The sequence below is a fragment of the Colias philodice genome, chromosome 28 (assembly GCF_061535455.1).
Source record: "Colias philodice isolate Cphi_HAF_F1 chromosome 28, ilColPhil1 Martin Lab GWU primary, whole genome shotgun sequence".
Lineage (NCBI taxonomy): Eukaryota > Metazoa > Arthropoda > Insecta > Lepidoptera > Pieridae > Colias > Colias philodice.
In genome coordinates this window covers 3,413,961-3,432,679 of record NC_143113.1, presented here as the reverse complement: position 1 = coordinate 3,432,679, position 18,719 = coordinate 3,413,961, and the positions used below count along the sequence as shown (strand labels likewise).

At 33.8% G+C, this 18,719-nt stretch overlaps 1 protein-coding gene across 10 annotated transcripts in view; it reads right to left on the bottom strand.

The window, feature by feature from the left end:
* Positions 1-18,719, bottom strand: part of Sin3A (SIN3 transcription regulator family member A) — a 48,195-nt gene that overhangs the window by 21,551 nt on the left and 7,925 nt on the right. For 8 of the 10 annotated variants that reach the window (XM_089712120.1, XM_089712125.1, XM_089712126.1 and 5 more), the window contains exons 2-11: positions 14,366-14,462; positions 8,888-8,951; positions 7,898-8,040; positions 6,258-6,451; positions 4,681-4,816; positions 2,579-2,775; positions 1,954-2,072; positions 1,461-1,549; positions 1,014-1,142; positions 33-155 (exon numbers count right to left, since the gene is read on the bottom strand). In XM_089712120.1, the coding sequence (XP_089568246.1) occupies positions 33-155; positions 1,014-1,142; positions 1,461-1,549; positions 1,954-2,072; positions 2,579-2,775; positions 4,681-4,816; positions 6,258-6,451; positions 7,898-8,040; positions 8,888-8,951; positions 14,366-14,434 (1,263 nt within the window). In that variant the 5' untranslated portion in view covers positions 14,435-14,462. The remainder of the gene's footprint in view (positions 1-32; positions 156-1,013; positions 1,143-1,460; positions 1,550-1,953; positions 2,073-2,578; positions 2,776-4,680; positions 4,817-6,257; positions 6,452-7,897; positions 8,041-8,887; positions 8,952-14,365; positions 14,463-18,719) is intronic. The other 2 variants (XM_089712129.1, XM_089712127.1) reach the window with 1 other exon arrangement.

The following is an 18,719-nucleotide window of genomic DNA, read 5'->3' as shown; positions in this document are numbered from 1 at the left end:
CCATTTTTTTTATTTAATTTATAAATACATACCGGCGGAGGAGGCGATCTGGCGTGCGTCGGTATGTGCGGTGGTTTCGTCACCGCTTTAGCATCCGGTAGAAACTGACCAAACTCCGCTAGTAAATCTTCTTGGTTCTCGAATAGTTTTGCCACCTGTTCAACAAATTATTGTTTAATATACAAGTCATTTCATACAAATAAGTATAATTAATACTTTGTATTGCTATGGCCACCTGACACTCAATTCACTTATTCCACTTTGATTTAAATTTTAAAACTACAAATAAGGTAATTACTTAGTATGAAATCAGCTTATGTTATGAATAAAGATTTCACGTATTTACACATTACTATACGTTTTTCTATATTCAGCAACACGAATTGTTACAGAAACAAAGAAAACGTACACGTTCCACGCCGCTATGTGGTGTTTATTCACAAATATAATTATGTATATGAAGAGACATAGAAGTTCAATATTACTTGTGATTATGAACTCATTCTGTTACAATTACAGTAAAACAGACCTTTTTATATTAGTGCCTAAATTCTCATTGATATGAGGAATGCAAATAATTTTACCTAACTCCTTTTCTAGCCTCGACTTTTTTATTGCACTCAATGAAACCAAAGATAATATTTATTGAAGTGGAACTTCTTTAGGCGCGTTGAGAGTAAAATTCCAAGGTCGCGTCATGGCAATATCATGCAGTAAGGCGAGGATTTTGGTACCTTTCAATCTTAGCAAAGAAGTTTCACTTCAGACACGTGTGCTCGGTACACACGTTCTTTTTTGAAAACTTCTTTAGCGGCGTTGGGTATAAAATCTTAAACTAGCGTGACCTGATCGAAAAAGCGTAAGACGTTTTTTTTTAGCCCTTATATTCCACGCGTAAGACGGATACCATTTCAAAATAAACATGCTGAACGATAATAATCAAGTTTTCACTTCTGCCGGCACTCCCGGAGTGCAACCTTCTTCTTTTATATTTTTATAGCACAGATACTCACTTGAGAATAAACCTCTTGTTCCGTCTGCTGTTTCGCCTGTGGCTCTTTGACATCACGATGTCCGCGTTGGTACGCGTGCAATATTTCCAGGAAACGCTTGTATTTGTCCGGTTGCCGGGAGAAACGGGACTGCGGGGAATATTTTGTGTTAAAATATTGAAATAAATTATTAATAAATAATATTCGACGTTAAAATAGTAACCACGAAGTGTATATAATAATATTTTTTAAAGAATAGATTTAGTAGAATATGTACATCAATTTCTAGTATTAATAACTTGATTTTATACTTTTTGAAAGTTGGTTATAAACTCATGTGAACATTTTTTGTTCTATAATCCGTAATAAAAAAGGGTGACAGAGGAAACTCAAAATAATGAAATTTCAAACTTTTTAAACAATGAATTTGCAATGATTATTTAGTTCAACACATAAACAGACACTCACCTTAATCTTATTAACATATTCGATAGCGTGGTTAAACTCTACCGGTTGGCCCGCCGCTGTTGCGTGACTGCCTGTACTTGGGGGACCACCTGTTTGCATATTGTATTAGTATTATGTATTTATTTATTTTAGTATTATAAAAGATGCTTTTTATTTTTTGTAACTTATTTCTTCAATCAAAATAAGAATCCTATCTATCCATACACCATACATAAGAGTGGTTAGGTATCTTATGTATGGCTTTTAAAGAACATAAAGGAAAATCAGCAATATACATACAATATGAATAACAGTTTTAATTCCAATGTTATAATAATAATTCTATGAAATTTTAACAATAATCATTCCAATAACTAAGTATGCAATATTTAAAGTTAACAACTATTTTAAACATTATAATTAGACAAACTAAATTGACAACACTCGTTTTAAGTAGTAAAATAGTACTTATACAATGTTTAAATTGAATATTTTAACACATTACTCCACTCACCACTAGAATGATGCTGTATAGCGGCTGCCTCAATCTGCTGATGCGCTTGCGAAATATGATGTAGTGTATTCGCTGGGCTCGGATTCACAGACAGATTGTGCACCACTTGACTGACAGACCTGTTAATTTTTATATGTATATAGTACTTGTGGTATAGAGGTATTTGTGAGGCTTATGGAAAGGTTGTAATCAGAACTCTTTCGAGCAGCCGCAAGTTTATATCATTGCTGTCAATCGGTAATTAATTTCATCATTTTGGTAATATATTATATAGTATAAAATACTGAATTGGTAACATTTTGTTGATATTTTTTGAACAGTAGAGTTCTTTATTGCTACATATGACAAATAGCTATCTGTCATTCGAGAAAAATTCTTGTAAGCTTCCTTTTTTTTATTGACAAGTCCTGCCTATAGCTGGGGAATTTTTAAAGTAAGTTTCAGTAGTTTTTCGATTTACATCTTATTAGAACATAATATTATACAGGTATGTTGAATGTGGACAAAAATCTAAATTTTAATTTATTTCGGTTTGTAGTTAATATTAATGCTTTAAAAAATTTCAAGCTAGAATAATTTTATAATCACCTTAAAAAAAATTATTATTAATATCAAAAAAACTCACTGTTGCACCGGCAACAAATGCAGCAGCTGCGGTTGCGCGGGCGCATGGTGCACGCCCAGCAGTACCCCACTCGCGCTCGGTGCGGGCGCGTGCTGAGCGTGCGCCACGCCCACGCCCACCACGCCGCCCACCACGCCCACGCCCACGCCGCCCACGCCCGCGCCCAGACCGCTCGGCGACGGCATTGATACTGACACCTAGAAGAGTGAAGCTGCTATTATATGGAGTACTTGAATGGATACGTGTGTATGTACGGTTGTTGGTCAGAACTTAAAAAGCAGCCATTAGTTTTATCATTGCGATCAATCGGTAATTGTTTTCATCATGTAAATATATCATTGATGTCAATTTTGTCTTTGTTTATACGCCTGTTGGGGGTTAATATCGATATTGACACCTAGAAGCAAGTGCTTGCTGTTATATGAAGTATGTAGTGGTTTAGTGAGGTCTTGTTATTAGTGGTGGTCAGAACTTAAAAAGCAGCCATTAGTATTATCATTGCGATCAATCGGTAATTGTTTTCATCATGTAGATTGTAGATTTAATTTCAACTTTTTTTATATTGTGGTTTTATACGCCCTCTGGGGGATAGCATCGATACTGACACCTGGAAGCAAGTGCTTGCTGTTATATGCAGTATGGAGTGAATTAGTGAGGTATAGTGGTTTGGTTGGTTGGTCAGAACTTAAAAAGCAGCCATTAGTATTATCATTGCGATCAATCGGTAATTGTTTTCATCATGTAGATTGTACATATTATATTGTTGTTTTGATTACTTCATACCTTTCAGTGTGTTTAAATATGATTTAGAATTATGATCGATAAAAGATACTGCGGTTATTATTTATTTGTATTTATAAGTTAGTAAAACTCTTTATAAATTTTTCTCATTTAATAATGACAATCTTTGCTTAATCTACTCTCTCTTTACAAATATTGTTATAACGCATTGCATTTATTTCTCTATTATTTATTGTAGAAACACAGTGTTATGTGATTCTTCAAATTAACAATATAATAAAATTTGTTGCTTTATTTGAGAAAAGTACAGTTATTATCATTTTAAATTTAAATAGTATGAATCAGAGATAGTCAATAGTCATCTCTGATAAGGTGCATCCAATTTAATGTTTATCTTTTTGCAAAAAAAAAACTATTATGTATGATTCATAAAAAAATTGAAACATATTGCCGATTTAAAAGGAATCTTTATTTATCAATTAATGTAATATATCGCATAAACAAATGGTTATAAAAAATACATTTGGTTTATATTTTTTATATTACTAATGTTTTACTTGGTATAATTTTATAAATAAAGAAATGTAATTGAGTAACGAAGCGTTCTTTAAATAAGAATAAATCATTTGTTTAAAAATATAAATTGTTGAAGTGATAATTAAAACACAAACATCAGTTAAAACTAGTCTTACAAAATATAAGAATAGAACATTACGTTTCGTAATATTATTGATTTTATAGAGGCAGGTCAAGACATGACATGTTTGTGGTTTTGATTATGCAACTAGACTAGAGAATGCTATAAAACAAATTGTTTATCATATTTTATACCTTAATTACATATTTAGAAGTGTTTTTATTAAATGATAGTTCTCCTTAAGCCATACATAAAATACAAACACATATAAAATACAGGAATTAACATAATAATTAATGCTAGCACTTCATCCTGGTTCCGCTCGCTTATTCTTATCCAGGAGATAAACCATTGCTATAATACATTGTATAACTATGATTATTTACCCAACATGTTATTATCTTAATATATATTAATCTCGTGTCACAATGTTTGTCCTCAATGGACTTCTAAACCACTTAACCGATTATAATAAAATTCGCACACCATGTGCAGTTCGATCCAACTTGAGAGATGGTATAGTTTAAACATGTAGGTACCACGGGCGAAGCCGGCGGACCACTAGTACTTTATAAACTACTACACCCCACTAAATCACATACAAAACAATCAATTACATTGCTACATATCACCAATCATTTAATTTATTTTATATTTCCCTATCCCAATTTGGAAATCACAAAACATTTCCACACCAACTACAATATATATAAAATAATCTCACCTGTCCGTTACTCTGCACCTCAATCTTGTAGCCCGGTGGCAGGAAAGTATTGAAGCCCACAATCAGCTCGGGATGGCCCTTGAACAGGTTCGACACCCGCGTGATCACACCCGGCGTGTCTATACTGTAAGGTGAACTATTTTACATACAACGTTTTAATATTACCGTTTAATTTTTCGAGTTTAGTGTAATTCAGTGATAGAATAATGCAGCCATATTGGTTTTCATTTGTTTCAAACGGTAATTTGTTTCATCATGTACGACTTGTTATATCTACAAGTCAATAACTGCGTTAAAAACAACCGACTTCAAACTTGCACTTGCAACATTTACAAATACAGACAAAAATGCTCATAAAATAAAAACTACCGCCTATCCGAATAAAATTTTTATGGGACCAATTCGACACCATCCCGCATCGAACAAAGAAAGAATCACGTAAATCGTTTCAGAAACCACGGAGTAATCGGTGTACATACATAAAAAAAAAAACATACCGGCCGAATTGATAACCTCCTCCTTTTTTTGAAGTCGGTTAAAAACCAGCTATTAACCTGCAGCAGGGGTAATATTGGAATTGCCCCCTAAATTCGTTCCTTAATAATTGTTAAGTGTAAAGGCAAACAGGGGCAATTTAGAGAACAGCTGAAATTACTCCGACCGCCGTGCAACCGATATTGTTCCAATATTGCCCCTGCGGCAGGTAAGTGTGTAGACGGCTTCATACTACTAATTTACATAATAATATACATTTCTTGTGTTACTATTTAACTATAAAAGAGCTTGACTATGTTGGTGAAATTTTGTATAAGTAATTTCAACCATATTGATGTTTAAGAAAAGAAAAATTAAACAGAGATTGCTGTGAAGCAATAAGACCGTCTATTGTGCAAAATATTAGTATAGGTCGCGTCATGTAAAAAGAACGCTGACGGTTAAGCTCGCATTGGCGATTTATTGGTCTATTTGGTGTTATGAGGTGGTATAAGAATAACAAATATGTAGTTGCGAGGCCACGACTCGAGAGCCTACTTCAAAAATAAAATAAGCAGCAAATAACTTTCGTGCTAAACTCGATACATGCCAAAACACACCCCATCACTTTCATCCAGCGTTCTTTTTACATGACGAGTACTGTACCTTATTAGTTTGTACTTGATTTACCTACATTATTTTGTACAATAAAGTATTATAATTCTCTTGTCTCCACCAGGTTGTCTGGAAGAGATCGCAGTTTGAGCGAAAAGTCCGTCTGTTGTGCTCTTTGATTTATTGTTTATTCTCATTTGTCTATGGTGCACAATAAATAATTTTTGTTTGTATGTTTCTAACACTCATTGTCATCATTCAATCAATAATAATAGTTAAAAAAAACTAAAAAACACGCTTTTTATAGAAAACCGAAATTGAAAAATGGAATAATTTTATCAAATTAGTGTATTGTCATCGGTCCTCAATAAATCTACAAAGTTTGAACGAAATCTGGCCGTTTAAAGTGGGTCAAAATTGCGCCCAAAGAAGTCGGTTACAAACATACAGGTGAAGCTAATATAAAGCTTGTAATAATAAATACTCACGTCTGACTCTTAAACTCCTTCATGATGTCCAGAAAGTCGTTATACACTTGCGGCTGCGCGTTGAACTTGTATTTCACTTGGTCGAGGTAAGATAGTGCGTCTTCCACTTTGAGCCTTTGGAAGGAAGCCCCACCTGCTGGTGGGTTTGGGGATTGTCTTCCGCCAAGTGGTAGGCCGGTTTGCTGGGATACCAGCTAGAAGGGAATATTTATTTAAATTGAGGTATAGTTAAACAAGAAGCTTGGAGAATTTATTTTTGACTAGCTTTCCACCCGCGGCATCGCCCGCGCAGTCAAAGAAAACCCGCATAGTTCCCGTTCCCGTTGGATTTCCGGGATAAAACCTATCCTTTGTCCCAGGGTAAAAAGTAGCCTATGTCCTTTCTCGGGTATCAAAATATCTCTATGACAAATTTCATGCAAATTGGTTCAGTAGTTAAAGCGTGATTGAGTAACAGACAGACAGACAGAGTTACTTTCGCATTTATAATATTAAGTACGGATATGAAAACTTCTGTAGTGCGTTGAAATGTCAACAATTTAGGTAGGGGAACGTGGTAAGAGATCGCGTCATCGATATGCTAATGTTATGATATTTCAAAGTCGAACATTTTAAGTTTGAAGTGTACAGTTCTTTCCATGTTATACGGTTATGTATAATTAATTATAATTGAGGTCTATTAAATTCATGTCATCGTATAGCAAAATTTAATATTATTCAAATATCAAACCATCTCAAATCCTTCAATTTTCCTAAACTATGATAGCAATCGAATATCAAAGAATACATTTTGTTTTAAAAAGTTTCATTCAAAAATATGTGCTTTCCAAGTTGCAAACACTCGTTTCTCAGACATTATTATCACGATAAGAGACGATATTTTCCTCTTATTATGTACTAGCTTTCCGCCTGCGGCTTCGCCCGCGTTTTCAAAGAAAAACCCGCATAGTTCCCGTTCCCGTGGGATTTCCGGGATAAAACCTAGCCTATGTTACTCGTGGATAATGTAGCTTTCGAATGGTGAAAGAATTTTTTAAATCGGTCCAGTAGTTTATGAGCCTATTCATTACAATCAAACAAACAAACAAACAAACAAAAGTTTTCCTCTTTATAATATTAGTGTAGATGTAGATATTCACTGCGCATGTACAGTCTCCTCTTACGTCTATCGTATGAACGCCGGTAGCTAGTGATTGTATGTAGCCACGTTGCCTTGTTTACTATAAGTACGGTACGCGTAGCTTGCGTATTGTAGGAGATATAAGTGGATTTTATTTTTAATGTGAAATTAACTTATTATAAATAATTATGTGACTATAAAATTCTCGAGAATTACATGCGTATTCTAATGTGACGTTATTTTCAGTTTCTCTGATTAATAGAATATTTTATATCTTGCACTTTTTAATTATTATAGAAAGAAGAATTCATACGTTATACTTTACTCGTAAAATATTTCTCAGCCATAAACATACCTCATTAATTTTCAAATTACACATTATTCTGCGCCTTGACTCGAACGCTATCTAAATTTAAAGTAACCTACCCTTCCAATATCACACACTATTCCCCCCCCTAAAAAATCACCTAAAAACAATTTTTTTTTAATTTTTTATTATTCTTTTTTAATTTTAACTCACCTTAACCCTCGGCGGCACTTGCGGCTGTTTGGGCGGCGCGTACTGCACCGCGTTCGCCTTGAGATAGTTGATGACTTGCGGTGCGCCCGCGCGGGGCGGCCCGCGGCCGAAACCGCCGCCCACTGAGAGCATTGCTGTTGCACCTATACATACATATTGTTAGACGTAACTTCTGATTTGATATTTATGTGGATGAATAGTTGTCAATTTAGTTGTCAGTGTTTCCTGTCCGAACATGTTTAGTTTCCACATATTTCTTCCATTAACAAATTCACAAGACTCAAATTCATAAGACGACATCTTATGTACGTGTTCGGTGTTCAAGCAATAAATAATTGTATTTGAATTTTAATCACGTACATATTAAAAGATAGTCAAAATATGTGCGAGTGTCGTAAAAACTTTAATAAAAATTAACACCTTATTTCGTGTCAGTAATGTCTCGAGTATGGACCATTAGAAAACTCTGCCTAGTATATGCTTGGGTAGACTTTTTCTTCGGACAATTTTGGAGGTTTGTTGTGAGTCTAGTTGTTTATTGTACGTGAATGGATGATTTTATGCCAGTAATTTCCTTCAGTGAAACAAATGAACTAAACTTAATCGATCATTTAATATCCTAGCTTTTCAAAAAAGGCCTTGTTAAATAAATTGCAAGAGTTATAAAATTACCAGCTCTTATACTTATAACTTGTAAGATGAATAAGAAAGCACGGCCACGGTAATAATTTATGCTGTACCTAATCTATATTCATTACTAAGCAAGAAAACTTGTTGCCGTAAATGCTTTCAAAGAATATTTGTTAATAGACATGAGATTTTAAGTGGCTTCTTTCATTCGAAATATTCCAATAAGAATATATAAAAAAGATCGTATTCTTCAAATGTATTCCACAATTATTGCCTACGTCTAGTTCAAGTCTCATTAAAAATTCTTAATTCTTAATTTAAGTATACATAATTAAAACAATATAATACACCTGAACTTACCTAAAATCTGAGGTTGGGCCGATTGGGCCAAAGTATGCATGTTACTTGCACCCGCTTGTTGTATCTATAACAAAAAGAAAGTTGTGAATTAATATTAAAATTTCTAAATATGTCGATAGTTGGTAGATATACTAGTGTGTATATGTAATATGTATACTAGCTGTGTCACTCGGTTTCACTCGGATAAAAGCAAATGTATATATATATTATCACTGCTAAGTATCATCAAAATCTATTCAGTAATTTTCGCATGATGAAAGAGTACCAACCATACATCCATACAAACTTTCGCGTTTATAATATTAGTAGGAACAGAAGTAGGATGTGTTTTAACATTTTCGGCACGCCATAGCCCACTAGAGTGTGACGCTTCCAATGCTAACTTGCTATATCCCTCTGTACGCAGTTGTCACACTTATTGCAAGTGAGCAACGGGATTGAGGGAATAGATAGAAAATACATGTTGTCTATGTCTATGTCTATGTCTATATTTAGCGCGTACAAATATGTACATATAGATGCACCTTGGGCAATTTATTATTACATTGTGATCTTAAATAACAAATCTATGCTAAATATCTTTCACATTACAACGGCTATATAACTTTATTTAAATATCCCAAGCACCAATGCCCTATAGTACTATACAAATTTACATTAGGTACATTAATATCTATACAAAAACGATTGACCTCGCTATATCAGCTACCAAAAGCTTTATACGCATTTATTGCCCATTACGCAGACAAGTAGTCACCCAGCGAATCGATAAACTGTATGTATGTACACATATACCTCAGTTTTCGAGAATTTAAAACGCACTTCGCAGCGACCTTGTACTCGCGTCGCTACAACGATCACGCCGCGCGAGTTGTAAACAAACAAGGTAAAACCGACGCTTGATGCAAAGGTTAAATCTTTGTTATTGATCACGGCATCTGTAGTAATTATTTAGATTGCCTCAGTTGTCTATGAAATGATTATTCATAACGGAGCGGTAAATTAGCAGTACAGCTGCTGCATTTTAAATCAGTAACGTACCTAATAAAGTCGAATTTCTCCGTATTACGTTTATGATAGAATCCGTTATACGTACTGACTTATTGTTTCAAAATCAGTATAAAATGTAGACAATGAAACAGCCTAAATAGTAGACAGTTACGACTATCGTAAAAAAATCTAAGACATTATAAACAAAAATAATAAACAAAAACCCTTCGCAGATCTTTTGATGCGCGATCGTAAACCATAAACTATAAAGAATAGCTAGAACACCGCGTGCCAACTGTGATTCAGCTCTCGTTTAGAAATAGACCGACTGAATAGGATTTTTATAAATATACCTTCCGTGTATTTGCAGTTACCGCGCTTCCATAGACGCAGTAGCAGAGGTCTTGAGTTCAACCAGTGTACGTACATATTATATGGGTTTAGCAATCGATATTAGTGGGGTAGGGCCGGATCTTGAATATAATATGCGTAATATGTAGTCGTATATGTCACTATGAGCAGTATTGATTTTTATAAGTTAGGTCGTAGGACTCATGAATTTGACTCGTTATAAATATCATATTTTCTACTTTAAATTCTAATTCGATATTTACGTGTTTACAATAATGTTAAATTAATTTGAAGGTTGTGATAATAATAAACCAAATAGTGGAAATTTTAATAAGTAGGTCATTTCGTTCATTACGTATACCTATAAACAGCGGCAGCTCCACCATATCCCATAACCCAGAACCATACGTCTACATTCACGTTTTTAATTAATTAAGGTATATTTGCTTCAATTGCTAAACTGATGGTCCCAGTAACATTGTAGGCTATATATTTTGTTTATGCCGCTGTTTACATGAGTAGACGTGAGCGTATGTGATAACGGGCGATAACCTAGTGTTTACTGGTCTTATCGTCGTGATAAGTTCATAGGTAATTATGTACTGCTTGACAAGTTTCTGTGGCAATGCATATAATATGCACGATGCACTGATGTGAAGTTTGAGGCAATGTTGTACGTTTATATTTATGGTCACCTTTGTCTCTTTAGTCTACTGATAAGAAGATACTACACACTATTTAATAATAGACTGTGATATTCTTTGCAAGACTATTTTTATATCAAAATAAATAATAATAGTTAAAAAAAACTAAAAAACACGCTTTTTATAGAAAACCGAACTAAAAAATAGAAAATTTTATCAAATTAGTGTATTGTCATCGGTCCTCAATAAATCTACAAAGTTTGAACGAAATCTGGCCGTTTAAAGTGGGTCAAAATCGCGCCCAAAGAAGTCGGTTACAAACAAACAAACATACAGGTGAAGCTAATATAAAGCGTGTAATTAAACCAGATTGAATTCTTTAGTCATGTACACGAAGATGCATATCAATATAAAAAATACGTCTTAAATTATCCGGGAGGCAGCTAATTCACAACTGTTAAATTTAAACATTGATTAAATCTCGTATGAAATGTCCTTATATCTTATGATGATACATTTAATAAGATATGAAACCTATATATTAACCAAACCGGCTGTATAAGATAGCTATTGAAATATACTACACTTGGATAATGATTCGCATCCTTTGGCACGCAATCAAGCCAGTTGAATGACACCGCAGCAAGGCAAGGATCCTTTCGTAACAATATAAATTATCCGGTAGCTCTTATTATAAGGCGAGATCACGAGCGTAGCACATCGCATCGTAGCCTGTATTATTTCGGCGCCGCGGCCGTATACTAGATGTGCAGTGCGGTTTTATCCGTATTTCTATAAAAAAGTGAAGTCCCATGTCCCCAAGTGGGGTAAGGGGCAAATGCAAACTCAAACTCAAACAAGTAGGTGATCAGCCTTCTGTGTCCTGCCAGACCGAGACATTTTTTTTTCTTCGTCTCCACCGGGAATCGAACCCAGGTCCCCTCGGTGTTACACTCACGCGTCAACTACTGTACCAAGGAGGCGGTCAAATTAGTATTTCTATAGCTCATGTAATAATCTGACTGACCTATATTGCTGTAAAGTTTCCAAATCCGTCGAGTAGTTTTTTTGTGAAAGAAGAATCTATATTTTCTATAGTATAATGACCGTCAGCCGTTAGCATTTTTTACACGCTTTATATTAGCTTCACCTGTATGTTTGTTTGTTTGTAACCGACTTCTTTGGGGGCGATTTTGACCCACTTTAAACGGCCAGATTTCGTTCAAACTTTGTAGATTTATTGAGGACCGATGACAATACACTAATTTGATAAAATTTTCTATTTTTTAGTTCGGTTTTCTATGAAAAGCGTGTTTTTTAGTTTTTTTAAACTATTATTATTATTCATCATAATCATCAAATATTGTTTCCACCGTTACATTCTATGTGAGTTCAGCCCCCGTACTATGATGTCTTGAAGCAGTATTATTTTCAAGGGTGGAAAAAAGACAGGACTATATAGGTCGTCTAGCGCCATCACTTTCTCACACTGGGAATTAGGTATGTATACTGCTTTAGGACATCACAGTAACCCCTCAGATCGTCCCTAACCATACATTTTTTATTTATACTAGAAGTATAACTTGCTGTGCCACATTATAATTCTACAACCAACATTAATTAATACAGATGCCAAAAATTCTGCTAACGAGAATGCTGCATATTTGTGAAAGTCAGTACGAAATGTAATTTACATAAGTCAATAAACTTAAATATAATTAGTTTACAATTTTATTGTTTTATTGTTTCCCTCTTCTTATTAACCAAAAGAGAAATAGGTAATACATGAAAGCATTGTCATTAACAGGAAATGACTTTTCTGGAGGGGAATGGATATCACGGATATATCTTATGGATATACTAGCGGCCCGCCCCGGCTTCGCCCGTGGTACATATGAAAAATAGATGTTGGCCGATTCTCAGACTTACCCGATATGCACAGAAAATTTCATGAGAATCGGTCCACCCGTTTCGGAGGAGTATGCAGACTAACATTGTGACATATCCTTATCTTGGATATGCCTTGCCTATGTTAATAATGAATTTCAGTTTTTATCACTTATGCAGTTAAAAATTGTAAATCTCTTGTTTTTTTTTCAAGGTAATAAGTATATTGTATCATTTCCTTTTATTCCATAAGTTTTAACTATATTTTTCGGTAACTTATTTCTTGAATATCCTACGGCTTTTCAGTTTCAGAAATTATAATATTATGATCTCTGTATTTTTTGTTTTTAAGACATTTAAAATCTAAATGTTTCATTCATTTATTGGCATAATTACATGCACAATATACAATTTATTAAATCATACCTTACCTACTTTAGGAAGGTAATAACAGGAAAATGGAGATAATAAACGTAAACTATGACTAAACCAGACATCCACGCCTACTCATAGTCTATATACATGGTCATAAAAATGGCATATTTTAATTTGTAAATAGAAGGTTAGATAAGAAATCAACTTAATAGATAAATTTATATCAAGAATGAAAGAAAACATGATAAAAATTATGTAAGGCCGCCTTTCCATCTGCAAGAAAACTTGCGGAAGAAATGTCCGACAGTCTGTCTGACAGCAGCTTGCAAGTCTACTTGCAGGTGGAAACGCGGAATTAGACTTGCAAGATATGTACTGTCAGACAGACTGTCGGACATTTCTTGCGCAAGTTTTCTTGCAGATGGAAAGGTGGCCTAAGAATCAGAATGAGCGTCACTACAGAATGACAAATAAATTCCCGAAACAGTTGATGGAGATTTTCTATTATGTACATACAATCTTAAAAAACATTGTGTTTATATTTTGAAATGAAATTTTATATGTGTATTGTGTACTCTTGTGTACTATATAAAAGTTGTGATGAATCCTACTAATAATCTATCTCTATTAGTTCCTGAACTAATAGAGATAGATTATTAGTAGGATGGATCCTGATCCATCGCCCATTTTTGCACTTGATTACTATCAAGCTAATTTTCCGCGAGTAGCTTTATTTTGATGAGACGCCCAATAATTTCTTGTACGAAACTCTCGATTGTGGTAGCTTACAGAGGTAACGAGGATAAAATGTTTTGATTTGATGGTTCTCAAATATTTATTACTAACTGAATATTTTTTTTGTTCAATCTCAAGATATACCATATTTCATAGAGGTCTATTTATTTATTGGACTATACAGAGATCATTTATTTATTTAATGTTGTTGTAACTTTGACAAATATTTAACAGTTGTTATGCAAATCTAAGTGCAGATAAAAACGGAAAACCCAAAATTCATGAATATACGTTCATGCCATTTGTTTTGTATGTATTAATTTTGTATGTAAACTATAAAAAATATATGGGTTAAAAACCATCTAGTATACAATTAAAAAGTACAATAATTTGATAATTAGTTTTATAGCATTCAAATGCTTTATAAATGTAAAATTTTAACTATAATTAGAAAAAAAAAATCTCTAGAGCAATAATATTAGAATATATCTTGTACCTGTGCGGGACTCTGCGACATCGGCGTCGGCTCATCAGGCCCGAGCCTGGGACCCGTGCGTTTCATCATCGCGACGATCACACCATCACACGTTCACCTGGAATATGTTATTGTATTATTAGTTTGTTTTTGAGATTAAAATAATGTTCTTCTAATCTATATACTAATATTATAGACCTGACGAGTTTGTTTGTTTCGCAAATCTCGGGAACTAATGGTCCGATTTGAAAAATTCTTTCAGTGTTATATAGTCCATTAATCGAGTAAGGCTATAGGCTATATATCATCTAGCTAAGACCAACAGGAGCGGAGTACTGCAGGTAAAAGCGCAGAGCACAGATAGTTCAATATGTTCATTGTTAGAAAAATATTGTTGTATATGTTTCGGACAGCGCAAGTAAAGTATGCTGTATGTCTGCTGTTGTATTGGTTAAAAATTGCTTCAACTTCTTTAATTTTCTCAGGTTTAAGATTTTAAAAAGGGAGAATAAAACATCTTAGAAAATTTTACAATAAGAATATCTTGAATATTCAATACTAAAAATGTTGTAAAAGTATTATTTGTATTAGACTTCATTATATTGATTAACGCACACAAAATTGGCATCTAATTATGGAAATATTATGACTAAGAAAAAACATTATAATAAACATTTTTCTGACAACTGTACAATAATATTACTTAATTTCCCAAACTTATCTTTAATTTACACACATATCATTCTGCCTATCTGATTATTTTGATATCTAAATAGCCCTATTAATAATATCAACAAATACATAACTACTAACATGATATAAAAATACAAAAAAGTGTTTCATTCTGCCAAGATTTTCATCAAATCTATACATATAATAAAATCGTAGGAAAGTCAAAACTGTACATTGAATATTTTTTTAAAAGAATACATAATCCATGATCTATAATCGATATAGAAGCCAAAAATATAGTTTTTAGAATTTTTGTCTGTTTGTCTGTTTGTCTGTTTGTCTGTTTGTCTGTATGTTTGTCCGAGCTAATCTCGAAAAGTACTGCATAGATTGACTTCAAATTTTGCATGAATATTACTAACAGGTCGTGTGAGGTTTTTTTAAACATATTATCATGCTATCACCTCCGGGGGAGGAGCTGTGAACCTTTACTTTTCTTACGTATTCCGTGAACTACGACAGCGTACAATCTAAAGACTCATGTTTAAATGTTGTTTTTGAGTAAGCCATGCTATTATCTAGCTTTACACTATAAAAACTACGTCATTTACGTAATTTGGGCAGAGAAACTGTTTAATGAATCTTAGTACTATAAAGACAAATTTGATTCAGCGCCATCTATAAGATTTCGTAAAAATCAAATCAATTTACATGTTAACACTACTGAACACAATGTTAAAAATTAATAATTTAAATATAATTATGTTATTTATTTATTTAACTCTTTAACCCATAATAAATCTTCCCTTCCCTATAAGGTGCGCTTATATAATTCGTGTGAATATACTACATTTTTAAAAGTGAGGGTAGATGTATATTATTTTAAGTCAAACTAGACACCATTACAGTTAATCTAATATTGATTGTGTTCATTGGTTACATTTTTAAAAATCTTCGTGTTTTAATAATTCGATCACGAGGCGGGACTCTAATACAAAAAGGTTAGTTCGTTGATAATTATTATTCCTTCATCATTTACATGTTGTTAGTAAAAATATACTTTGACTGTTAATACTTTTGTTCAGTATTTATCTGTATGATTATTGCTTGGTAATTAATATATTTTCATGTCGTATACCTAATTATAAACATAAGTGTGATGTGAAACTAGCTGGATTTATTTTTACACACTCACAGTCTTATATTTTGTGTTAATGTTAAAATAGTATTAATAGTGTAAATCATAATATTTTTTCAAAGTTAAAAATATTTCCTTTTTTCTGATGGTGTTGCCATCGAATTAAACCGCGCTGTCGTTTCGTTCACAAAAAGTCATGTTATTAGGACCGAATATGTAGCCGCCTCAACTTACGGAAACGAGAGTAACCTGCGTTGTCTGTTAGTTATTATATAGTCGAATTTAACGTTACATGGAAATTGGAATCTAAATATATGTATACCTACTTATATTAAATCTGTAGAGGTCAATTCTGCACATGAAATATATTTCCTAAATAACTATCACGAGGTGATTAGAGATCGACATCGACGTCAAAAATGTTTGTGTTATAGAAACAAAAACTACTCGACGGATTTAAACGAAACTTGGTACAATTATTTTTCATATTCGTGAGCAGAGCAGCAACTCCATTTTTAAGCTTTCGTCGCGTGTGCGTTCTTAATGCGTGTATCTTAATGGTTAAAGCTACACAGAAATCAAGTATGAAAGAAATGTTCTCCATATTATATAAAAAATATCTCCCGACATCATAAATGTCTATCTTTTATGGTTGAGCTTAGGAGTTCAAAGCTTTCTGATTATATTTGTCTACTAGCTGTCCCCGCGACTTCGTTCGCGTGGAATAGTGACTATGGGACCTATGACCATGGGCTCAGGGTGGGGCAACAATAAAAAATCATTTTTATTTTCATGCTCCCACTCCCGCGCCCACTCGCACTCCCACGCCATATGCCACGTTCAGTCCCAATCCCACGCCCACGCCCACTCCCCTTCACAATTAGTACCTACCAGATCAAAGCCAGGGTAAGCGCCCCACCCAGCCCCACCGTGGCTACGCCCATGCTGAATTACTACTTAACATACAATTATTGAGTAAATACGTACAACCATACTGTACTGTTGTACTACCATAAATAATTAAAAGAATTGTTATTAAAATTTCTTACTAAACTGAGCTAAAAAACTTACGTACCAAATTATTAAAGAAAATCAAGAAATGAAATGCCTAACCTATACCAAATAGTTACTACATATTGTAATTAAAAATTATGATTAGTATATAATATCGAAAATCAAAAAAGAAATGCCTAACTAATTCTACGTAAAATTTATTTTAAATTATGTCATATTATTTTTTAGGAACCAGGGGGGGGGAGAGGAGCAAATTCTATTTCCTTCCTTTCTTAAACGGATGTTTTTAATAATCTATGGTGTAGCCAGTAGCCACTGATCAGCTTAATCGATACTCAGTTTTTATCAAATCCAGAAACAAATCCAAATTAGATCTTTCCTGTCTCACGCACGTAACTAAAGGCTGAAGAGAGAGAGAGCACGTAACTAAACCGTTTAGACGAAGAAAAGTGTATAGAAAAAGGAATAAATAATTTCATAAACTTCCCGACGATCTTTAAAAATAAATTATAACTTTCATTTTTTTCATTCCCACTTTTACCCCTATGTAGGTATAATAAGTGGATGAACCAATTTTGATACACTTTATCTAAGAACCAGCGTCGGAAAATATTCTGCCTAACAAAAAAAACCGCATCTAATTCGGTTTACCTGTTAGCCAGCTACGGTGCCATAGACAGACACACACACACACACAGAAATACATAGCGGTCAAACACATAACACCAGTCTTTTTGCGTCGGGGGTTAAAAATATAATACGACATAATTTAAAGGACATTTTATGTGGAAAATTTACCTATGTACACCAGGGTAGATAATTTTTGAAACAAAAAAAAATCGCAGTAGGATGAAACCCATTAGAAAAGGATATGATAAAAATGTAAGGAAAAATAAATTACGGTCAATCGGAGTTCGGGAAGTGGGAGGGGGGGAGCTTTTAAGAGAAAAAAATGGTTTCTCTCGATTTCTCGATAATAATAACACCTGCTAATTTTTTTCTACATATTTTAATTGTACAGACATCACTTTTCCACAATTTTATTATATGTATTGATGATGATGATTGAGATTATAACACTCTTAGTCCGTTTTAATTTTTATTCACCCGCATCAGTGCCACCTAAAAAATCTTTATATATCGAAATTCGAGCAAAGTTAAGAAAATGAGAAATAAGAGTTCTCAAGGATCGTTAGAGATAAGAGGCTTACTATTGACCGAAAACAACATGTGTTATGCCGAACCTGAAACCGCTTCACAACGAGAATTGCGGCTCACAGCTGACCGCGAACGGCATGTACTATCCTGTGAGACCGAAACCTTCACTGAGGGTATATATAACGTCTCACAGCTGATCGCAAATGGCATATTGTACTATCCCGTGAGACCGAAACCCTCACTGAGAGGGAATTACGTCTCACAGCTGATCACGATCGTCATATTTTATCTCGAGAATTCTGAAACTTTTACTCAATATGAAGACCGTTTGACAAATAATAGGGTGCACCATAATATTATTCGATCTCTGGAAGATGAACATGAGCATAAGCA